The 25978-nt window shown below is 36.0% G+C and overlaps 3 protein-coding genes across 3 annotated transcripts in view; 1 reads left to right on the top strand and 2 right to left on the bottom strand.

Annotated features, from left to right (window-relative positions):
* The window catches only part of LOC139694233 (peroxisomal sarcosine oxidase-like), a 38138-nt gene extending 28105 nt beyond the window's left edge, over window positions 1-10033 (top strand). The window contains exons 4-7 of the mRNA XM_071592677.1: window positions 1786-2145; window positions 4971-5117; window positions 9701-9776; window positions 9882-10033. Coding sequence (XP_071448778.1) covers window positions 1786-2145; window positions 4971-5117; window positions 9701-9776; window positions 9882-10018 — 720 coding nt within the window. The 3' untranslated portion in view covers window positions 10019-10033. The remainder of the gene's footprint in view (window positions 1-1785; window positions 2146-4970; window positions 5118-9700; window positions 9777-9881) is intronic.
* Window positions 10034-11896: 1863 nt separating this feature from the next.
* On the bottom strand, window positions 11897-14257 carry LOC139693586 (hemolymph lipopolysaccharide-binding protein-like). Its single transcript, XM_071591800.1, has 4 exons — window positions 14202-14257; window positions 13517-13692; window positions 12445-12645; window positions 11897-11988 (listed from the first exon to the last, which is right to left on the bottom strand). Exons 1-4 carry the CDS (start codon window positions 14255-14257, stop codon window positions 11897-11899), a joined length of 525 nt encoding a protein of 174 aa, XP_071447901.1.
* A 3684-nt stretch (window positions 14258-17941) lies between these two features.
* Window positions 17942-25929, bottom strand: LOC139693731 (18S rRNA (guanine-N(7))-methyltransferase). Its single transcript, XM_071591995.1, has 6 exons — window positions 25744-25929; window positions 25478-25515; window positions 25144-25322; window positions 20836-21029; window positions 19714-19958; window positions 17942-19361 (listed from the first exon to the last, which is right to left on the bottom strand). The coding sequence occupies exons 1-6, from the start codon at window positions 25780-25782 to the stop codon at window positions 19217-19219; spliced, it is 840 nt and encodes a 279-aa protein (XP_071448096.1). The 5' UTR covers window positions 25783-25929; the 3' UTR covers window positions 17942-19216.
* Window positions 25930-25978: the final 49 nt, after the last annotated feature.

Raw genomic sequence — 25978 nt, 5'->3', positions numbered from 1 at the left:
TGATGTCATGCAACTGAAGTGTGATGCCTGATTCAAGAAGATAAAACAGGGAATATGGGTTAGGAAATGGAATGCAGAAGCTTAAACCAGGATGAAAACGGGGGCATGCCATTCAGTCTGGAAAGAAGGAGGCAGTTGAGCAATTTATGAGTGAGGACAAAGAGATGGGTACTGTACAGGAAAGCTGGGAAAATCCAGGGCCTATTGCCTCCCTCTACCCAAGAAATGTTTATCAATGATAGTATTAGTAGTAGATTTAGGGGAGGTCAGCTGAGGTCATTTTTGCCATTAGGGCTAGATGGGAAGGGAGGAAAGGCATTACCATTAGCCTACTCTTAATGAAAGGCACCAAGGGGTCCGTAATTTGATGTCCCATCCAATGGACAGCGCTTAAAGTGCTCTCCACAAAACACCTCAAGTAGGTATTGGGATATCACTGAAAAAGATCTGTCACCCAAGGATTCTAACCCAGGCCCTCAAGGTGGGCCAAGCAATCAGGCTAAGAAAAGTGCCAATGTTAGTGGCAATAAAACTATGTAGACAGTAAGCTATTAGGCAGGCTCTGTTAATTAGAGACCATAAAGGAAAAAGTAAAAATGGTTGGAAGGTATTGATTTCAAAATTTTAAGCCGCATGTTTTACCTTGTGAAATTTGATATCTGAAATTGTATAGAAATGCCATATTTGCTCATAATTGGTATGCATTCTAAATTGAACTACAGTGTCCATTAGAATAAATTGAAGTAAGTAGAAGGTTCCTGCCTCATTTTTCTTGACCAATGCTTAGATGTGTACCATCGCAAAATAAGGGAGGATGAAAATAAAAAAAACAAAAATGATGGTTTGTGTGATGCAATGTGAAGAGGTAGAGGAAAAAAGTAATTAGGACATACCCAATAAAAGTCAACAGAACCCAAACTTGGGTAGTAACAAGCTAATTGTAGATACATTGAGTATTTTGGGAAATCTAACTGGCTAATTTATTTTTCTGATGCTTTTTAATGTCATGTGTTTAAATTATTAGAATACATGTAAAACTTGTCAAATAGAAAGAATAATATTAGTCAGTACCAATGTGTGGCAAAATGAGAGCTCCAAAAAGATTACCTTTTCTAATAATTGACGATTTTTTACAAGAGTTTTCGTGGAAGTAAAAATAATTTTTTAATATTAAGTTTAGGGTTAACTTAAAAGTAAATTCTGGTTTAACAACTGATATTAATTTATTTTCTACTTGACTCCGTAAAAAAATGCATAACACTTAACTGAACTGAGTTAACTTTTTCTATTAACTTCCGTACATTTGATAGTAAAGCCAAGTTGAAGTTCCTGGTATGTGCTTCTATTTTGAAGAACTTCTAGCACTTCTCCTCTGTCCAACAAAAATTTATCCATGTATTCAATATGTTCACAAAGATAAATTTTACAAAAATAATTTGTAAAAGGCAGTCGACTCATCAAAAATGCACAGCCTACTTGTGAGTGGTCAAGTGTCAACTCCTGTCAAGTTCCTGTTACATGCAAATTTTGTCAAGCTTTTCCACCAAGCAAGGACACAAATGCTCATGCTTTCATTTTGCAAAATTCCCATAGAAATCTATCCCAATATTTTGCTTGTAATTATAAGTTTGAATAAATGAGTGGATATGATTTATACTAATTGTAAACCTTCTACCATAAATGATAACTCTGTACCAGGCAATATATTAATACAGCTACTATAATCTTAAATAATTACTTATTTTAATTTGGCAGACTTTACCTAATTCCCGATCTTCATTTTAGAAACGGTTCAAAAGCCTTGGTGGAACCCTGATTGATGGCTTTGAAGTGCTAAGAATTAATCCTGGACCTCCAGCTGAGGTTTATGGAAAGAAAACATGGAAGGGAAACTCTGATGGTCGAGTAAATAACGAAGAATCATTTACAGCCAATTCTGTCATTGTGTGTGCAGGGCCTTGGTCAGGTCCTTTTCTCAAAAAAACATTTGGTCTGAATTTGCCACTCACCCCTCAAAGAATCAATGTCTTCTACTGGCACATAAAGAATATCAACCAAGGCGGACTGCCAACTCTGTTCATTGACCTGGCAAACAATGGAGAATATTATGGATTACCACCTTTGGAGTATCCAGATATGGTAAAAGTAAGTACCATGATGATTACCGGGAAGGATTTATTATTCTTTGATTATGCAATTTGAATCCCAATGTGGAGTAAAAAATATAAAGCGATCAGCATCATAGCTATTAGAGTATTGTTAGAAGTGTTTGGTAGCGGAGTTTAGTCAGAAACCATTTATCCATTCAGTTGAAAGGTTTAGAAAAATAAAATGGTGACAGAATTTTGAATACATATGGTATCTACATGTGTATGGTAAACTATTAGCTCATTTTTGAGCATTTATAAAACACATATAGAATTTTATTTGACATTTAATACCAAAGGAGTAGTTAAATGCAATACTCATTATAAAATGCTAAGTAAAAGTAGAAGAAGAGAATGGTTACAAACTGGAAATTTATTAAGGTTGACTTTTTTTATGTTTGCTTTAAATCACAGCTAAAAAAGGTAAAGGTCCTTACATTCATGATTCTCAGCAGAGGCATAAGAAGTTTTATACATAAACAAATATCTAAATAAGTTAGATGCATTTCTCGAGGGGAGAATGAAAATTGGAGAGAAAAATTTTAAAAAAATATGCAGAGGTGTACATAGGATACTGAGAACTAGAAACTTGTTGAAAGTTGAGGTGAGAATATTTGGTAAGACGGGAGACGGAAGAACAACAGTTTTGGAAATGAGTATGGGGACTGAAATCTTTGAGTCACTGAGGAAATAATACTTTAAGGTGTATATTCATTAAGGAATTAATTATGTATATATTTATAACAAACTAAAAGGCCACTGGGGGATGAGATCATTTTTTGGACCCATCCACATATGAGCAGGGTACAGTTGCAAATGAAAGTACAATATACTACCTTGATCAAAAATTTCCCGGAATTTATTCAGAAAATTAAAAATACAAGTTTATTCATCTAAATCTATATTGTCCCCTTCAAAGTAATCCCCATCGACTGCAACACACTTATGCCAGCGCTTGATCCAATCCTCGAAACATTTTTTATATTCGGTTTTCGGTATGTCCATCAGTGCTTCCTGCGATTTTTCCATTACTTCCTCTCGGCTGCTAAAACGCGTTCCCCGTAATGGTTTTTTAACTCGATTGAACAGAAAGAAGTCACAGGGAGCCAAATCAGGTGAATTCGGTGGCTGTTGGATGGTATTTGTTGCATTTTTCGTCAAAAAATTACGAATAATGATAGCACTGTGCGACGGTGCGTTATCATTGGTGTCAAATCCATGAGTTTTCTGCCCACATTTCTGGTCTCTTTCGGCGAATTGCTTCACGCAAACGTCTCATAACGCCCAAATAATACTCTTTGTTTACTGTCTGGCCTTCTGGCAAAAATTCATGATGCACTACACCGTTGTAATCCATGAAAACCGTCAGCATTGCCTTCTTTTTTGACTGAAAACGACGTGGTTTTTTTGGTCTCGGCTCATTTGGTGAACGCCATTCACTTGCCTGATGTCTGGATTGCGTGTCGTACTCTTAAACCCACGACTCGTCTCCAGTAATGATCCTTTTGATGAATGTGGGATCGGATTCAGCCTCGCAAATCATGTCTTTTGCGACGTCAACACGGTCTCTTTTTTTGCATGAAATTGAGGTCTTTTGGCACCAACTTTGCTGCTACACGACAGAAACCCAAATCATTAACCACAATGTCTTGGGCGGATCCATAGGCAATGTTCAAGTCCTCCGCTATTTCTCTGATGGTTAATTTGCGGTTATTGACCAACATTTCTTTTACTTTATCAATTTTTTCACCGACTTTCGATGTCGATGGTCTGCCACTGCGTTCATCATCTTCGATTGACTCACGACCACTTCTGAACCGCTCGTGCCACTGGTAAACGACCGTTTTTTTTAGAGAATCGTTGCCGAAACACTTTTCCAACATTTCCAACGTCCGTGCGCCACTAAATCCGTTTTTTACGCAAAATTTAATACAAGTTCGTTGTTGCAAATTTAAATCCATTTCTGAAATTGTAAAAAATCGCCAACACACACAGAGATAGATGTACTCTTGGCTACGTAACTTTTGCAAATGTCAAGTTATGACACTAAGATTTAAAGGGAATATCAACAACAGATGTACCAATTTAACAAAAAAAACAGAACTCAAATCGGAACGATGGGAGCGCCACACGGTGGTTATTCCGGGAACTTTTTGATCAAGGTAGTATATTTAAGGTTGAAAAGCTTAAGACAATGTCCATATCTTTTGAGATGGAAAAGTATTTATTAATAGTCATGAACAATGAACATTGAAAACGTTGATTTTTGGACTAATATTTGCAGGTGGCTAGCCAAATAGGAGAAATATAATAAAAAAATCAATTGAGGAACTGCATAACATATACATTTACCCTTAATACTATAGCAAAAGTATCAAACCAATCTAACCATAGGCTGGTATGATAATAGCTTACCTTATACAGGCTGTGAAATTCCAATGTAAGGGTTGGGGGGATGGTTCCATCCCATGGGCCACTTGTGTTGGTTCCTTAGGAATAAGTGAAACAAAAAAATCAAGTCTGGGTTTAGCTGCACGTGCCTAGTGGCATGTCCTAGATTTTAATTCACCAACAATTCAGAAGAACACTCTATTCACAGACTTAACACTCCTTAAAATGTCAAACACAGGAAAAAAAGCAACCAAAACCAGTTTAAAGCACTACAGAACTCTGAATAATAAGTCAGATTTTCACAATCCTGATTTATTTTTATATTAAGAGGGAAGATAATATCATGAAAGAAATTTACTGTAGTCATGATGGGTAAACTGTTACATGGCAAACTCATAACAAAATTAACATGACAACTCGAACCTGTTTCAGCTCGTCAGTCATCATCAAGAAGATGCTGATCCAAACAAAAGAGATGTATCGAGTACAATCAATGACAAAAATATAAAAGAATATGTGAAAGAGCGATTTCCAACACTTGAGCCATATCCCTCAATTGTTGAGACCTGCATGTACACAGTAAGTACAGTGTGACAATTACGATCTCACACAAATTCATACTTGTGAATAATATATTCTATTCCTAGATGTCATCATACCTTATTTCGATACTTAGGAGCATGTTTAAAACAATACAGATGATACTAACCAAAGGTTTCTGAAATTAATAAACCACTCTCTAGCACTTTTTACTCTAAAATTAGGTCGATGGGAGTTCCCTTATCCATTCCAAAGTTTTTGTTTTCATTGAATGGCCCAGTTTCAACACAAAACTCAAATTAATTAAATTTTAAGTCCTTCTTCAGCACTTTGAATACCTCTTTTTAACTGGCTTAGATTTCTTGAAGAGTTATTAAATGTTTTTCCATAATACTTGATTTTCATTTTGAGAGAGGGGAACTGGCTGACAACCAAATTGTGAGTTTTTTTTATTATTATTTAAGAATTACGTTGCAATGAGGCGATTTTCCTAGTGGCAATGGTCAAGTTTGGTCAAAGATCACTCTTACAACGAAAAATACATACATACACGCACTAGAAAAACAGATAAGAGACAAAATATTCTTATATACAATAACATTTCCACATCACATACAAACAAACTTCCACATCACATACAAAATGCCGTCCATATCACATACAAACAATATTTTAACAACTACAACGAAGTTAATTACCCAGTGGCTGCTTTACATTTATACTTAAAACTTCTAAAATTAGAGTGAATTAGGGAGTCATGCATTGACACATTTTTGCAGTAGAATTTTTGCTTATTTGATGGAGCACCATCTTGCTCAGCTGCTATGGTCATCCTCGGTGCATTGCAGTAGAACTCTGTCCTAATGCTATGCCATGGAAGAAGATTCATCATGGACAACCCGATCAAGGTCAAAAAAAAAATATCCTTGGCTTCAATTTGCCGTGGACCTCTACACCATCTTTTCCCTAAATTTTACAATCGGTAAAACTAATTTTGATGCAATGGCATCATCCTAAGGTACAAATTTACATGTACAGGTCGGTTATATACTATATATGATGGAGGTGAAGAGGGGAAAAAGGCGGATGGAATTGGTTGAAGCTGGTGGGGGTGGCTGAGGGGGCTGATAAAGATTATCTTAAAAAGAAATTCCTCACCGATGGCAACCTCTCTCTCATTTAAGAAAATGCCTTGCGACCCTCAACTGTGAACTTTTCTGAACACCTCCATTCTCCTCGGACCTTACCCTCCCCACTCACGGTCGCCCCTGCCCGTATGTGTTGTAAATGTCCAAATATAACAGTACTTCATCTACCTTTAAAGGGCTATGCACAATTCACCACAGATTTAACCAAAAATAGATGTATACATTCTTTATTTGTAAGAGTTTTTCAAAAATAAAACTCAAAATTATCCACAATGATTTCTTGAATTTAATGAAGTGCTTTTAACAATTTTAGGAATCGATTACTTTTATGAATGTTACAATTTTTAGATTTATTACAATACGGAAAGCAGTTAAAAATTTATGTCCATTGATTTAGGATGATATGGGGCCTTGGAAAATTAAAAATATGAAGGGGCAACTTTCAAAGAATTTCTTTTACAGTGTTAGTGAATTTATTGAATTTAGTATTTAAAGTAATTCAAAATTAGAATTGAGCCTTCCCTCCCAAAACATATTAACACAAAATATGCCTTCACAACTTATACAGTAGAATTTCATGAAAATACTAATTTTATGGGTGGAAATGTTTTCCTTCAAAATTTTTGGCTATATTTTCAAAATAAACAGAATTCATATTTGATCTAGTAGCTACTTTCTAATAATCATTAAAGCTGTTTATATGTTAAGAGAGCTCAACTTTCTCATTTCAAATGAGTATCACTTAACACTTTACCATGCCTTCTACCAATGTCATTTGAATTATGGTGTTGAGTTATGGGGTCATTCCCCACATGTTAAACAAATTTTGCTACTACATAAGAGAACTACTCCCTCTCTTGCTCATATAACACTGCATGATTCCTGCAAACCTTTTTTTTATTAGGAATGGAATGATGACTGTATTGTTTATATATCTTTAAGGCTCTGATTCATGTGACAGTTAATCTAGAAACTTACCAATTTATATCTCAAATCCATAACTACAACACAAGGGGTAAAGTGAATTTAAATACTACATATTGTAGATTGTCATTAACTTACAACACATTTTACAATGTGTTCATACGGCCGTATAATAATCTGCCTACTTAGTTTAAATTGGACTGTATCCAGAGTTTGAAGAATAGAGTATATACCTGGTTATTTACTCACCCACTTAACTCATTTGATGTATTCTTTTGTGACAATCTTCATAACATTCAAGAACTTATGTTTATATATTAAGTAATATTTATATTGACGACATAAAATATGATTGTAGCATTAAAGGAGGAACACAATTTATATTTCCACTGTTCTTTATTTACGTACAACTAGTTTCAATGCTTAGGCGTCATCATCAACGCTTAGGCGTTGATGATGACGCCTAGACGCGCAACTAGTTGTACGTTAATAAAGAACAGTGGAAATTTAAATTGTGTTTTTTATTTAGTTAATATGAACTTCCACAAATTTGAGCCGGGAACAATTGAATACATGGTTATACGATTTTTGAAAATGAATGAAGTATTATTATTATTATTTTTAACCAAGGAGACCTATTTTTTTTCTGAAAATGTGAATTTTCTGTTGAGGCAAAAAATATTTCAATTACAAACTTGTACCTCTGTTTAATATCAACACCACTGTTTGGTAGTACTTTCAACAACCAGGGAAATTGGAATTTACACAATACAAGAACTGAATGTTTGCTGAATTTTGGCACAGTATTCATTACGAAATGTCTCTGTTCTTAGTTTCAAAATGAATCAAGTTCTATATTCATACAACTAGGAATATTTCAACAAAGATACCATATCTGAGTTCCAGCACCAACAGAAATTATTTACTAACAGTGCTCCAGTCCTCAAAAAATACAATGAGCACTCATTTGTTTACTTCAAGAAGCTTAAGCCTAAACTAAGGCCACTTTCTGAGTTTAGCAATTACATACATAACCTGGTATTTTTCCACGCAACATTTATTGAAAGGAAGAGCATGTTCAAATAAACAATTGGAAATATATATAACAAATAAAAGAAATCCATGAATAAATAAAAAATTACGTAAAATTTGTTGTCTCAGGTGTAACTTTGTGGACTTTGCATAACATATTGAAATGTAATGAAATAATTGACTTTGTAATTCCACACACTTTATTTAAAAAACACGACCCAGGTTTCGACGTTGAACGTCATCATCAGTTGGTCCTCATAGAAGCACGCTGGCTATATATACCTTCTGATCATAGGAGGGGGGGTTGGTCAGAGAGGGAGGTTGGAGGGGTAAAAAGGTTACAATGTAGCTGGGAAGAAAAGAGAATTACATTTTTGATTTAGAAGAGTGGTAGGTCTAGGAGTGGGGAGTGGGAGGGATACAAAATTTCGTTGGCAAGATCATCTTTCCAATGGACACATTTCAAAATTTCTAACTGCTCCAAAGCATCAAGCCTTTGACCTTTTTCTTCAAAATGAATAATTTTTGTCACAAAGTCACTTTTGTGGTCACTTTCGATGAGGTGCTTTGCAAAGAGGGATGTTATGTTCTTATTTTTAACACATGCTTGGTGTTCTTTAATCCTTTCTTTAAATTTCCGTCCTGTTTGCCCAATGTACTTTGTGCTACAATCTGAGCACTTTAACTCATACACTCCACTCCTCTCGTTTTTGGGGACTTTGTCTTTAGTGTGAGAGATCAGGTTCTTAAGGCATGAACCACTGTAAAAGGCACATTTAATTTTTTCTTTAGGACAACTTTTAATTACATTTTGAGAAATAGTCCCAAGATATAGTATTCTCCGCCATTTGGCAGTGGGATCTTTAACATGTTCGGGGTTGTAAATGTGGCTTAAGGCTATTTTTGTAAGTTTATTCCGGCAAAGTTTATTTATTAGATCTTCTGAATAACCATTGTTCACTGCTAACGTTTTAATTACATTAAGTTCCTTATTTACATTGAATTTTGACATAGGGATAGCGGTTAAACGGTGGATCATTGCATGAAATGCCGAAAGCTTTTGGGCATTTGGGCATTGCTTCACACTTTGTGACAAAAATTATTCATTTTGAAGAAAAAGGTCAAAGGCTCCATGCTTTGGAGCAGTTAGAAATTTTGAAATGTGTCCATTGGAAAGATGATCTTGCCAACGAAATTTTGTATCCCTCCCACTCCCCACTCCTAGACCTACCACTCTTCTAAATCAAAAATGTAATTCTCTTTTCTTCCCAGCTACATTGTAACCTTTTTACCCCTCCAACCTCCCTCTCTGACCAACCCCCCCTCCTATGATCAGAAGGTATATATAGCCAGCATGCTTCTATGAGGACCACCTGATGATGACGTTCAACGTCGAAACCTGGGTCGTGTTTTTTAAATAAAGTGTGTGGAATTACAAAGTCAATTATTTCATTACATTTCAAAAAATTACGTATTTAGTCTGCACTATAATAATTTACTATAATTTAATTTTTACAGAACACCCCAGATGAAGCATGCATCTTAGATAAGCATCCAACTTACCAAAACATCATCTTTGGATGTGGATTTTCAGGTGAGAATTACATACATTGTATTTTCTTAGTTTCCATGCACCTACTGAACCATACTTTGAGCATTACTCGGTGTTTCAACTAAAACCTTGAAATTATTCTTTCAGGGACTGGATTCAAAATATCTCCAGTTGTAGGTCACATTCTAGGAAATATGGCACTGGGAAAACCACCCGTGCATAACATAAAACCATTTGCACTGTCAAGATTTGCCAAGACAGGAATGCCATCCAAACTGCAATAAAAGCAATAGCTAATATGAGAACAGTATTTAATTATGAAGAAGCTTCAACTAATGGTAACAGAACATTAGCTTTAATTAAGAATCCATAGCTACAATGTTAATAAATGTTGAAATCTGGTCCAATTATTTAGTAAAAATAAATCATATACTACACATCTGCATTTATATCTATCTCAGAAAATATTAGCGATACATTTGTCTTGCCAATAAAAATAGACATCACAATATTTTTATTATTAAAGGAAGAATTAATTTTAAATATCTAGAATATTTATTACACAATATTATATGCTGGGTTAAAACAATATTTAATTCCTGATCATCTGCCTATCATTTACGGACAAGAATTCAAGTGCATCAGCAATTTTTGGATCATATGTGCCATTAGATGAGTCGCAATAGTCCAGAGGTAGAGTATTTGATTACTGACCATAGGGCCTGGATTCGAATCCTGGGCATGTTCCTCTAGGCACCCTCAGCTTTATCCAAGCTATGTAATTTTTCAGATACCAAATCTTCCTGGGAAACAATTAACAGCACAGGGAAAGGAACTGGCCCCCCTATCCTGATGAGTGAATTTCACATTCCTTCTGGCTTAGTGCTGGGTGAACTCTACCATCACCTACCAAACCAACCTACATGTTGATTACCATGCTTATGATGCTTTTTATGTGCCATTAGGTATAAGTAGAGGTGGAGGTAGGATTTTCAGGGAATGAGTGAAGTAAGGGCAAAGAGAAACCCTGCATTGGCATGTCCCTACTCTCAATGGAATAGAATGGAGATGGAGAAAGAAGAATAACACTCGAGCCAAACATTTAGGAACTAAAATGTTCAGGGAGACTAAAGTCAAAGAAAATGGGTAATATCAAATAATTATGAGGAAATTTCCTACAAAGGGAGTTTTTATACCAATTGCCATTTATGACAGCGAGCCTTGCTTCCAATATTACTGTGATAAACATGTATTCCTTCAAGCATTAACTTTCTATCTGTTTGCATCTAAGGTGCTGTAAATTGATTCTTAATAGTATTCGATCAGACACTCGTATATTAAATATAAAATTGAACGTGGCATTGGATCTTGCTATGCAATTGCTTTGGAAGTTTTGGCAACAACTTTTAATTTCATAAGATAATTAGTATTTAGGTAAGGTCCTTAAGTTTCTTTTGTTCAAATTCATAGACCGATAATATTTCTCCATTTTCAAGTTAAATATTTCCTCTGAGTTATAAGACCAGGAGACTTGTATCACAGATATGTAAACCAAAAATCAATAAGCAATTCTCCTCATACAGCGTCCTTATTGACTTATGCTTTACATTTCTATGATACGAATGCTTTAATCTGTATTCCATTGATCACTCATTCTTTTGTGCATGTTGTCCTGCACATATTTTAATTTATGACAATAACTTTTTATCCCTTGAGATGTAGAGCCTTTCTTCGCACAAAGTTGATTGACTTATTCAACACCTCCACTTCCTCCTTCGCAAGACCTCTAAATTTCCTTTCCCATCCTCTTCCCTAAAATATTATTGTACAAAAGTGCTTGCAATACTAACACATAATGCCTAAATGATGAAAAATTTTGTCAAAACGACGAATGGAAAAGTTGAAAATACAAGGTGAAAATTTACAAAATTGTTCACTCTAATATCATGGATGATAGAAATGTTTACAATTTGACCCCTGACATAACATCAGTATTTAGGTAAATGCAAAAAAATACTTTCATACCATGTACTGATGTAACAGCTGTTTAAATATAACTAAAAGGCAAAAGAATTTATTTATTCACTTCAAAAGCACCCTGGTGAATGACAAATATTCAGAGAGAGGAAGGAATATTGATGAAAAAAATGTTCATTTCACAGTCATACAATAAGGCATTCACAGTCCTCCTTACCGACACCATTTGGATTAAATTGATCCCAATTTAGAAAGCCAGTTGAAGCCAAAGGCTCACCTGCATGATGGCAAAGAAGAATTCTCAGATATATGATAACATGTAAAAATAAGGACTGCAAAATAAAATTCGATGTTATCTATAGGCTTTCTTCCAAGTAGCCTCTGAGCTTTATACTTTTGTTACACAAATGAGGATGGAAATTTAAAAATATACCAACAGGAAAAAAAGCTATTTGTCACCATCGTGCTTTACTTTGAGGAAGATAAAATGGTAAACACTTGAGTACAAAAGAGGGAATATTACCGTATTGAAACATTTATTATCCCAGAGCATGCTAAGTAACTATCACAAAGAAAAAAAATGGCAAACATTAAATGGTCGTCATATATATCTTCTTTCCAAAATTACTAGAATTTAGCAACTGATATTTCATATTGCATGTCAGTTAACAACATATTAAATCAAAATAAATTTCAGCTCAGTCCGTTTTCCAAAATTTGAATAACTACCTACCAAAACTTGTGATGCAATCTCGGTCTTTGATTTGATCATGGAACCCAAGAACATAGTCAGCATCTGAGTTAATAATTGCAAGATGTCCACCGTCTTTAGAGCATCCACTCCCTGCCTCGCCAAATGTAGACAGGTTAGTATAAAACCTGTAGTAGCCAACACCAGGGAAGAACTCACAATCATTAGGTTTAGGTGAAGCAACTGAAACAAAACAGTAAAATATAATACTAGCTTCAAAGATTAGCTAACAAATCTAAATTTCAAAAGATATACAATCAAAAGCATATAAAAAACTGGAAACAGAAGCAGCACTTTAAGCAAAAAATTCTAATCAAACCAAAAATTAGATTATATTTCAATTAAATAAAAAAGTAATTGCTATTATTTAATATTTCCTAACTCAATTTTCACCATGCTGTATTAAATGTTTACATAAATGTTTGCAATGACAAAACCAACTGCTGGGTATATAGTTTGATAACTTCACACCACGCTGAACAGTGTAGATACTCAACTGCAGTGACTTTTGGCCTTAGTGCTCTCCCATTGAATAATATGTCTCATCTCTTAACTGTTGCATTGCCTTAGGTGACAGAATTTTTTGTATGCAATATCTAGTTTTCTCTCTGTTACTTGCTCTCAGTGACATTTGTGCTGATAGTATTACATTGGGGAACTAATGGAAGATACTGGAAGCAGCACACACAGAGAACTTAAGCAAAGAACAAGGAACAGGAAGGAGTGGAAAGCTGTAATCAGCTACATAACTAACCTTAGAGATAAATACGAGAGAGAAGGAATAAAAAAATATAAGTTTTAAACATTTAACAGAGGTACTATATGGTTTTGCACCTAAATCTGCTGAGAGGTTATTGTTTGGAATTCTGGACTGCAGCTCCCTAGTTACAGAGAGTCTTAATTTTTGACAATCAAATTACTACATGTAAAATAAAATAAATTTAACTGTAATAGCCAGGTGATTTTCAAATACTGTTAACATTTTTTGAACCCACGCACTAATGGAGTTTATTACCTGTTACCATTGCTCACAAATTGAAGAGTTGAGATTCACCTGATTTGTCATTACAAGTCTGAATGTCCAACTTCCAAAGACTGCTAGGTGTTGACGGAATACTTATTGATAAAGTGGCCTGTTTGGTTTCTCTTACTGGTGATGGATAATCCAAAGGATTGTGCAGGACACGGCAATTGACTACTGACTGAGTGAAGCTTCCCTGATTCCATGCACTAAGATAAAAGAACAAAGAGTAATTCCATTACTATGAAAAATTGAAATCTGTGCTATTAGTTAACTCTCAAATTAAAAACTTGAATATGCTTTTCTGATGACCCCTCACTTTTATATTATTAAGATAAAATTGCTTTTAATAAAAAAATCATACATACAGAGAGTTAATCAAAGCAAATGCCTATTAATGAATGTCTTTGACACTAAGGTCATCTAAATGACATCATAACTTCCACATTTTCTTCAAAAACAATGAACAACACGGAAATCACCAAGAAATATAATTTAATTGGGTCCACATCAAAACGTACCAGCAATGGCCAAATATGAACCCATGACTCATTAATATTAGCTCCTCCCTTTTCATAATCGGCAAATATGGGCGATGAATTCCCTTAGCTTTTAAGAACTCTTATCTTACAAACTAAGGACACCATTTTGGCATTAAAATATGCTCAGATGTATGCCCTGTGATACAAAAATAATAGGTATTCAATCATTACCTCACAAAATACATTTCTGTAATAATGCTGAGGTTCCATCTGATGTCTTGCATATGACCATGACGCATATACTCTGCCTATTTAATGGTTTTCATAACTTTCATTTTTGCAGACAACACTTCATTTTTTCACTCAAATTTAACATTTGCAAATAGTTTGGGAAATTCAATGCATTGTCCACAGTTGGCCATTTGAAGTAAAAAGTAATATTTCTCTACTAATGCTAATTCAAAGGTAAATGTGTTAATAAAACTAGCCTAAAAAACAGGGCCATAACTGTGGTTTTGTCACCCAGAGCAAACATGGTTTCCTGTATCCCCTGATCATACACTAAAAACATGAATTCACCTACCCCCTTCTAATAGCATTCATTATTATATGTGGCTATTATTGTATCAGTCAAGAAACTTAAGGTATGTATGTATATAAAAAGCTATTTTGCCATTCACACTCCCTGGCTGGGTGGTTGAAGCACATGCCCCTGACTGCCTAACTAGTAGTGATCCTGCAAAAAATAATTTTTTGATAAAAAAATTGAGATTGTCTGATAATCATTGCACAGAAAAGCAAATGCTTCCCATTACCTTTACGGCATCAGGCCAATAATAAAGATGTACTATTTGAAACTAAATACATCAAAGAGTTCTCAGTATATTAAGTTAATTAATGTATGCTCACAAATGTTAATCGGTATTTCAGCTTAGGTAAATTTTCCCACGCAATGATCAGTAGATTAATAAAATATCATCATTAGCAACTGTTAGGAACTTATTACCTGGAAAGGCAGTGTATCATTCATTTATTATGCTGAGTAATAAAAAGCATGACAAATGAAAAAAAATTACAGAAAACATGTCAAATAAATGCAGTCGAAGATGGCCCATTTCAGTAATTTTCATTTGTGCACCTACTTAGGTCTACCCACTAAAACTAGCCTGAATTTCACTCCAACCTGTTTAGACTTAGACTAGTATCAACTGTAAAGTAATATAAGCAAATTGATTACACAAAATTAAAGTTACATCATATGAAATGGCATGAAGATTATAATTGAGAAACCTTGGTTCAGAGATCGAAAATGTCCCAACATATTTCAGTTTGGTTTCAGATACATAATTGGTATTCCAAGGACAAAACAAACAACAAGCTTGAACAACTTGGGAGATCTTTGAGTTGGCAGGTAAGTGTGCTGGCACAGATGATAGCAAAAATTGATTAGTGGAAACTAATGATAAGAGGGAAAACTGAAATCTATGGAAAGAAAGTAAAACCCAAAGCCGTACACTTAAGGGCACTTATAGGTGGAATATAGAAGGGGGTGGGAAAGTTATTGTTTGGCGGGAAGCCAGAGGCCAGTGACCCGTCACTCAAACAAATGAAATTTAAAATAAATAGTTCTACCAATTACTCCCTTGATCAGGTATTTGCACACCAAATTGACCTTCACAAGTCGCAACCACACACACACGCAGGGTTTACGGGGCGGGAAGCCCGACGCCAGTGACCCGTCACTCAAACAAATGTAAAATAAAATAAATAGTTCAAACAATTACTCCCTTGATCAGGTATTTGCACACCAAATTGACCTTCACAAGTCGCAACCACACACACACGCAGGGTTTACGGGGCGGGAAGCCCGACGCCAGTGACCCGTCATTCAGACAAATAAAAATAAAATAAATAGTTCAAACAATTACTCCCTTGATCAGGTATTTGCACCACAAATTGACCTTCACAAGTCGCAACCACACACACACGCAGGGTTTACGGGGCGGGAACCCCGCCGCCCGGGGCGGTTCCCGCCCCGTAAACCCTGCGTGTGTGTGTGGTTGCGACTTGTGAAGGTCAATTTGTGGTGCAAATACCTGATCAAGGGAGTAATTGGTAGAACTATTTATTTTAAATTTCATTTGTTTGAGTGACGGGTCACTGGCCTCTGGCTTCCCGCCAAACAATAACTTTCCCACCCCCTTCTATATTCCACCTATAAGTGCCCTTAAGTGTACGGCTTTGGGTTTTACTTTCTTTCCATGCACTCGGCCGTAGTACGTTCTTTATCTATTTATTACTGAAATCTATAATGGAACAGAAGTTAATTAGTGCATTGAAATTCACATGAGGTGGGCAAATATTTTTTAAGGATATAATTTTCTCCTCAAAGTAATAAGTATATAGCCAGCTCAGTATTCATGCAACTGTAATTTGCAACAATTGATGGAAAAGACCTAGAAGATACAAGACAAGTACCAACACAGTATTATGCATCGAAATATGTACATAACCGAATTTCTACACTTGCCAAATATTATAATAGCAAAACTAACTACAAGGACATCCTTAGTAAGGACAAAAGCTTATTTAAGTGCCGTTGGGACATAATGAAATCATACTTCATTTGACATGTATTATTTCAAAGTGCAAAGTACAACCACCATAGATACACCTGAGCACCAGACAGGTTTAAAAAAATTCATTGTTCATGTTTTTCTCCAGCATAAAAATATACAATTTGGTAATCAGGAGAACTAAGCTAGTGTATATACGGAGGGATTCATCAAGAGGGGAGATGAGATGGGAGGAAAAGCACACCATTTGAATACTAACTTCTCCTCATAACATGGGCAATGAATATTATTTCTCCATCCACTAAATTCCATGCTTGCTATAGAAACTGAGTTCCCGTAATCAATTAAGATCTATGGAAGCATAATTGTTTTAATATTGATGGCAGTGGGCAGTCATCAAGAAGATTACTCCAGTAAGAATAAAGTAATTACTTCCTTTATCTTTCACAATCGAAGAGAGACTGAATGCAAACAAAATGGGTACTTACATGGGTTGTTCAGTTGTTATTTAGAAAGATATAGCACTCCTAGTATCAGAAAATGTTTGCTTTTAGTATGCCTCATCTCTTGCTAGCATTATGTTAAATATTCAGCTATCTCCATCACTTGGCTTCATTTTCATTGTCAATTAATGGAACACTTTTTTCCATTTAGAATAACGGAAAAAATTAGTGTCGCACAGAGATTAGACACCTATTTGACAGGGTTAATAGGGCAGGAGATCGAAGTCGAGATGCATGTAGTTCATGGCACATCTGCTCCTGTGTTTGAGAATGTTTACAATTGGGTAAATGAGTTTAAATGTAGCAGTACATTCATGATGATCATCATTCAGGAAATCCAGTGGAAGTGACTTCCTCTGAAATGATTGACAACATCCACAATGTGGTTTTGAGTGATCAACAAATCAAAGTTCACGAAATATTTGAGGCCACACACATATCACAAGGTACAGCATTTTCAATTTTGCATACAAAATAGGCATTAAAAAACGTCAGCAAGATGGGTGCCGCGTTTGCTCTCAGTAGAGAATGAAAGCAATTCATCATCATTTTGCCAGGAAAAAAATTGTCTCCCATCAAGACAATACATGAGTGTATACCTTTGCAGTTTCCATGGGGAAAATTATGGAATTTAAGTTCAAATTAAAACATCATCCATCGTATTCACCCGATTCCACCCCCAGTGACCTTTTAATTTCACTTGGCAAAACAGTTTGGCGACAAACGTTTCACATCAAACGAGGAGATCATCGTCAACACATTCATGTTTTGACGACCTTCCAAAATTCTTCTTTTGGGTGGCTTAAAATTGTAGGTAAATTGCTAGGAAAAGTACACCAAACTAAAGAGAGATTTTGTTAAAAAATAAAAAAAATTACCTTAAATAATTTGCTTTTCTATTATTTCATAAGGAATTATTGAACGACTGTCACACATACATCTACAGGTAGCGTTCCAAAAGTAATACAATTATTTTTTAGAAAGTAATTTATTGAACAGATTTGTACAAACTCTTCAAATTCTTCAAAGCACTGTCCTTGGGCCTCAATATATTTTTTCCAGCGACTCTGCCATGGCCGGTACGTACCATGGAGGCCATTTTCGGGGACCTCTTGCAAGGTCCTTGGCTGACAGCTGATTGGATCTCTTCTAAGCACGAAAAATAGGTTTCTTTCAGGGCTACCTTAAACTGAGGGAACAAAAAGAAGTCTGCTGGGGTGATGTCAGAATTATTGGGGAGGTGGGTCAGCACTGGCTCTTGGTGTTTGGTCAGGAACTCTCGGACTCTTAGTGGGTGGTGGCAAACAGCTTGGGCACGAGCTTGGCGCACACTTGCCTCATCGCTAAATCTTCAGTAGCAAGGCAAAACACAACAGTAGATGACAATTTCAGTTCATTGGCAACCATCTTGATACTAAATCAACAGTCAATTCCACAAGTCGAACACGATCTACATTGCGGTCGGTTTTACGCGTTGATGGCCTCCCAGAGTGTTGGTTGGCATGAAACTCTTCCTTGCCCTCCTTTAAGGCCTTTAACCTACTCGAAACATGTGAGTAGGACAGACCAGAGTCCCCATAAGCCTAACGAATCATTTTGTTAGTCTCCTCGGGAGATTTTTTCAGTTTAGCACTAAATTTAGTAATTGCATAATGTTGCTCGAACGTCGATTCCATTTTTTTCATGACACAGTTGGCGCAAAGAAGTTTACAATAACTGAGAGCCTGTGGATTCCACAGCTTGGAGAGCACTGAGACCGGTTTTGCAGCACAGCTTAGCACCCCCCCCCCACCTCCTCCAAGAAGTTTGATCTCACTGTAACCAGTGCAGAAAATTTAATTGCATTACTTTTGGAACAAACCCTGAATTTCCTTTTCGAAGCAAATATTAATACACATTCCTTAAAAGAACTGCTAACGCTCCATTGACATCATATACAAATGCATATATTTATAAAAACAGCAAATATTTATTAAAATAAATTCAACAAATTTATGTACATTCATGTGGATCCCAAACAAATCATCACAAAACGCTGTCTATAGTTCAATGTCATACGTTGTGGAACCACAAAGCACTTCTTGCAATAGCTTTCCCCATAATGTACAATGTTCTTTCATGGACAATTTGTGATTTTACTTCAGGATAATATCACTTCTGACACATGAACAATCAGAAATGGCTTGGCCTTTTTCGGCCAGTGTACTTTGTGTCAGCTCTTGTTGTCCTTCCCTGTCGACGTCTCCTCTCTTTCTTTTCCAATATCCAAGCCCTAGAATTCTTTAGAGGTTTTCCTCTAGCTGCCTTTACTCTTTCTCTGTAAAATTGAAACAGCACAAAACATTACATGATAGCCGAGATTGAAATTAAGGATTCCTCAAACTATAACACTAAGAAAATACCTCTCCAATAGAATTGATGTTAAAAATAATTTAAATTAAAAGGCTAAAATCAAAGATAGGTAATTAAAAATTATTGGTGTATAGTTGATAATACTTCTGTTCAGCAGTCCCATTTCAACTCTAGGTTTATCTTGTTGGGTACAGGTGAACATTGCACATAATAGGGCAATTGATTCAATTCCATACTTCTATACTATACTCTGTGCTTAATCCTTCAGAAGTGACATGGAAAACATCACTTCCCTAATTAAAGAGAAGAATAAGAACCTTTTGTCGGTAAACTGCGCATGCCGGCCAACTTCAGCAGCTGAATTTGCATCAGTCAAGGCTTGAGGCATTATTTGTGGGCCACCTGTCATCAACACAAGAAAAAACTTCTTTGCTTTGGTACTGTTTGGATAATCCACTAGGACACCTCCCTGGAATCCCGATCTCATGGCCTGAGTCGTGACCAACTCAATTTGATCACCATTCTCCGGATAAAACTGGAACACAGCTCGAGCACTGCGACTCTGAAATGAATTACAAACATGAAATGTAGCCTGATGATTGTTCTTACTATTGTTCAAAAATTGAAGAAAAAGTAATTGATGTAGTCATAAGCATTAATTTTAATTATTAAATCTAAGTCCTGTGGCTGTCCTTGACTTGCTGAATAAGGCACCATCGACTGACTACATGACAGCCTTAATGTAATAATACACTATTGGCCAAATAAATAGTAACATGCATTGCTAGAAATACATACTTCAAGCAATAAAACTTAAATTTGACCAAAGGATAGAGACAAAAAATTGCACATTTTATAAATCACATCTGAAAAATCATAATATATATTTCTCAAATAGAACTTATTTCTTTAATTGCCTAGAGAGGTATTAACAAATGAAACTGCACTCCCACTATGCCTTCCCTCATATCAATATTTAAGCCTTGCTAATAAAGAGGTAGTTATGCTTTGGGTTATGGTTGATGGCTCATATATGAAGAAAGTGCAACTTTGTTTTACAGAACAATAAAGGTGAATCAGGATAAATCAAGGAGTGAAAAATCTCTGCAAAGATATCCACAATTAGTGGACATTTGAACTGAATCTATATAAATAGGTCCTTCTTACATAATTATAAATGAATTAAGAGTTTTCTAAAAATACCTCTCACCAGACAATTTTCTAAATCTACACCAAAATTCTTATGGTCTAATTATAATCAATGATGGGTGAGATAACCCTTGGGTGAATTACTGTGATGATGACTAATGCTCATGCATTTAAACAGCAATGCCCTCTAACCACTTTCAAAAATGGATGGATCTATTTTGTCACTACAGCATCTCAATCAGTCAATTATTACTTGTTATAACTTATGGCATGAAAATTGAAATTCTTACCAAGCATGCATACAGAGAAGTGAAAAAGCAGCTCAGTCGCTTTGCTGGTCGATGTGAAGACTTATCTGCATTGCAAAGCCACTGTAATGCACTCACACTCACTGCACCATCAAATGCTCCAGCTCGGAATGGCACGCCCTGGCCAAGATCACCCAGCAACAAGTCACCTTCTACTTCTCTGTCTTTTGCAACATCTAAAGGAAAAGTTACATTAATGTGCACTAAGATAATATGAAAGGCACAAGTGCCATACACACATCCAGAAAGTTGGATTAATTTTATCACTGATATTATGTATATCTTTTCAATTTCAATGGTATAATTGAAAAGTTCTCAAAACGGAAAAGAAATAAACAACTTATCTCAGTGAAACTTTTTTTTATTTTTCAATGTCTGCCTGTACACTAATGCACCTGGTTCAACAATGCTCCACCCCATTTCGAAAATTAGATTCCTCCATGCCTGCAAAATAGCCATCCACTTCAGCTGTTAGTTCTTTTTTTGAAGAGATTCTCTGTCCACCAAAGAAATTTTTGAGTTTGGGGAAAAGATGGAAATTTGATGGAACCAAATCAAGTGAATAAGGCAGGTGAGGCAACAATTCTTTTTGGATCTTAGTTCACATATTTTTGCCAGGGCAATAGCATTGGTGTGTGGGCGTGCATTGTCTTGATGAAAGATGACTTCCTTCCTTGCCAAATATGGCCTTTTTTTGTATCTTTTGCTGTAGCTGGTCCATAGAGGTTGTAGAGGTTAGCATAGTATTGTCCATTCTTTGTTTGACCAGTGGGAAGATAATTCATCAGCAGGATCACTTTCACGTCACAGAAAACTGAAGCCATCATCTTTTTGGCCGATTGTATTGCCTTTACCTTTTTTGGGTGGGAGTGAATCATCATGTTTCTACTCCTTTTGACTGCTGTTTCGTCTCAACGGTATAGTAGTGAAACCAGTTTCATCTGTCGTTCCAAACCTGTGCAGATTATCTTGTTGGTTGCTCTTAAAACAAGTCAAACATAGTTTGAAAATTTCCATTCTTATGCATTTGTGATCCTGCGTCAAGAGTCATGGCATCCATCTATCAGATAATTTTCTCATACCCAATTCCACAGTTACAATGTGATATGCCCATTCATATGACATCCCTACAGCTTCAGCTATTTCTTGCACTTTCAATTGGCAATCCTCCATGACAACCTTAGGTACTTTTGCAATAATTCCTGGGATAGTTCAACATTTTGGTAGAATACTTCATGGATCATCATCTAAGCTGTCCCAACCAGACTTCTTCAAACTGGTCTGTCCACTTGGCAACAGTTAAATATGAGGAAGAGGAGTCCCCCCCCCAGAGGGTTCTGAAAGTCGGCATGAATTTCCTTCGCTTTCATATCTTTCCTTACAAAGTATTTAGTTGCTATTTTTCCATCTTCATAAATCACAACACGGGAACCACAGAGAGACATCCACACCACAGATCTCTTCCCAGATTACAACGCGAGAAACTCATTGTGCTGGCGCTGATATCTGGCAGTGATTCTGAGAACCTTCCAAACTACCCTTGTACTTGCTCATGTGCAGTCATGCTTCTTCATCTACTGTTGACATTCCAATGAGTTCATGCAAGTCTACTCAGAGCATGAAGGCTCCTCTCTTTTTGAATGCCAGTAAAATCAACCCACTAGGTGCAAAATTAATGGAAAAACACAGAATGAATAATGGGGTATATATGGGTTAGATCGTTTAATAAAGAGTCAAATAATCCACACAAACAGGAGTGAAAAGGCTGGCATTCACTGATTGCAAGATGATGAAAAAAGATGCATGATCACAGGACGATGTAAAAAGCAGATGCATGATTTACTAGGATGCAATGATTGGGGGGGGGGTTCATTGCAGTAGTCAAGGGGTCAAGTGTTGGAATACTGACTGGAGGGCTAAGGGTTTGATTCCCGGGCCAAACTCTCAGGGCACTTTCAGCTTCACCTAAGTTGTGTGAATTTTCGAGTAACAGTTCTTCCTGGGAAACCATAACTGGGACAGGGAAAAGCACTGGCCCCTCTACCCTGATGTTTGAATTTTACATGACGTTGGGCTCAAAACTAGGTGAGCTCTACCTTCACTTCCCGATGAACTGTCAGGTTGATTAAAATGGGGTTGGTAAGAGAAAAAAAATCAGAAATATATCCATCTCTGATTAAATGCTATATAATTGATCATCCGTGAATTTAGATGAAGTACCTGACAGTTTTATACGTAACATTTGTTGGAAGTGCAAGGTTTACAATGTCTTTATTTAAACAAAAAATGCAATTTATGCTGTTCTTTTACCTCTAGCTACACCAACCTTTGGCGGCGTAAGTTAAGTTTGCGTTGCCCGGGGTGGAAAATTCTGGGACAGGACCCTGAATTTTCCACTCCTCCCATCATTATTAATAATTGTAGTTAACTGCAGGTAACAATTATTCTGGTTCCCTGACTACTGCAGTACACAAAAAGGGTCACCCAAGACTGACCATCCCTGTCATTACATATACATCTAAATTTACCCCTACATAGCCACCAACCTCAATTATGCTAATGTTTAGCCAAACGAACTAGCCATTTCAAAAATGTATGCTGCACGAAAATAAATGATGCCTCATATCAAGAAACAAGGAATAAACAAACAATCATGGCAGAACTTTTAACCACTGTAAATTATTCATTTGCATATAAGGAGTATACATGTGAGAGGCATCAAACTTTGCACAACTTAATGAATAAGAATTACTTAATTTTTCCACACAATCTTTTATTTTTACGACCGGGTTTCGACGAGGATCGTCATCATCAGGTAATTTTTACAGAAATATACACACATATATATATACCATTGCAATGCTTGAAAATATGAGGTGAAGGAGTAAGAGACAGAGTTATTGGCCAGTATGGCTAGGGGGGGGGGATTACGGGGTGTAATTTGGTCGGAGAGAGGGTGGGGACGGTTAGTCCTTTGGGCAGGCAGGTAGAAAGAGGAAGGAGAACGGGAGGGGGGTCCCCCTTGTTCTCGGGGCTGTTGGAGGGAAACGGTTGAGGTGGGAGTGAAAGGTCGAGGAGAGGAGATCTGAAGGTGTATAATACGTCATTAACTACTTTGCACTTGGTCCTTTCACTCTTGATGATCTCCATCTGTTCGAGCACATCCATCCGGGGTCCTTTTCTTTCCACATGCATAAAAGATTGTGGAAAAATTAAGTAATTCTTGTTCATTATGAATCGTTTCCACAAAGTGACGGCGGATACTATACAGTATTTGCACAACTTATTTTATTTTTCCTTCGGTAAAACACATTTTTAATTTTAACTTATCTTTTGTAAGATAAAAAGGATCAGGACTCAGTGGAAGATTAGATTTAGTATCCAGTTAATTATATGAATACTCATGGCTTAGTACTGGGTGACTGCCATCACCAACCAAACATACTATTGGATTGATTACTGTGTTCCTAGGTTTTTTAAACGATTTGGGGCTACAATCGTAAGAAGCAAGCTTACAAAGGACTGCAGTGGGGAGGAAAGTGCAATGTATTAATTTGAAATTGAATAAACCCAGCTGGTGGACTCACATTACTCTTACTTTCAGCATTGATGGTGCTTATGAGGGCAAACGTTCTTCTGGTGTGTTACCGAATCTATTATCATGTAATAATTTTTATTATGGAGACAAACAACACACAAAAGAAATATAGGCACCACACAAAATAGTACATCTATGTAAAAACAAATAGTAATGTGGTAAGAGAAGCTAAAATGCATTCAGTTGTTAATAAATTGCCATTGTTAAGCCAGCAAAGAAAGATTAAAATAATTAACTCGGTCAAATAATGTCATCTAAACAAAGTATAGTACTAAAAATGGATGTCAGTACAACGATTTTTTTAAGTATTGAACAAATAGTATGAATTCAACATATAGAGCAACTACCGTAACAAAAAAAATCCCAATTTCTATTCGGTTGATTTGTACATAATTCTATTCTTAAAAATGATAAAATTTATGTGGATAGTCGGCAGGTGTAAATTTTATTGGATTTCGAAAAAAATGAATGATACAGACATCATTTGGTAAATGTCATCCAACAGACAGTCCATCAACTACTGTAGGTAAGTAGTCAGATTTCATCAGAAATACTAATTTTGCGGCGAATTATTAATGTATTCCGAAAATTCTTATTCATACAAATTGATAAAAGTCAACAGGTTACGAAATTTTCCTCTAGGACATTTTCACAGACTTGATGGGCATGATTTCAACTATAAATATGCTTACCTAACATTGCTTTGGATATATCAACACCAACCCATATATGCCCTTGCTCTTCCAAGACACTACCACTCAGGCCAGATCCACATCCAAGATCTAATAATAAATGGGGAGAATCATCAGGAAGAGTTAATAGTTCAACAGCTCTCTCGGACATTTGGAGTTGTATATCAATCATTCTGGAGCTGAAAATTGAAAGAACAATTGCATAAACATCGGGAAAAAATTCACGAAACAACGTTAAATATTAAAATGAGATGCATTTACGCGATATATAAAAAACATTGTCCGCATCACAGGGACAAAATAAATTTCAATAGAACAACGTCATTAAACTCACTTTTGTGTATATTTCTTCGCCTCCTCCTCGCTGTAAAACTGCATAAAATAAAAATTCTGTAGTATCACATACAAAAGCTGGGTGTACAAACTAAAAAGTTGAATAATATCATCCAATGGTAAAGATAAAGGGATATTCACTTCAATATATTAAACCGACGTCTTTTCAGACGCTAAAGAAAAATATTAACATTAGCACTTATATTAATGAGACCCCATCATTCATTCCAAGAATACACGCATGCATATAATCCAATTTGAAATTACCAACTCGGGAGGAGCCTGATGTTCTGGCCTTCTGGACATGACGTTAAGATTAGAGATAACAGCAATCCAGAATTAAAGTAATAGAGCAAACTTCTGATAACGGTGTTTTCCTCGTTCAATATACATCAACTCACATACACACGCGCCATGTAAATAAGAGGAAGGTCTCCACTACACATGTGATGATTTGACGCATTGAATATGCCTGTTGTTACGTAGTGAGCGCCACCAGCTA

The sequence above is a fragment of the Hetaerina americana genome, unplaced genomic scaffold, assembly GCF_022747635.1.
Source record: "Hetaerina americana unplaced genomic scaffold, ioHetAmer1.1.p SCAF_5, whole genome shotgun sequence".
In the NCBI taxonomy this organism is placed as follows: domain Eukaryota; kingdom Metazoa; phylum Arthropoda; class Insecta; order Odonata; family Calopterygidae; genus Hetaerina; species Hetaerina americana.
This window is presented reverse-complemented; position numbering and strand designations above follow the sequence as displayed.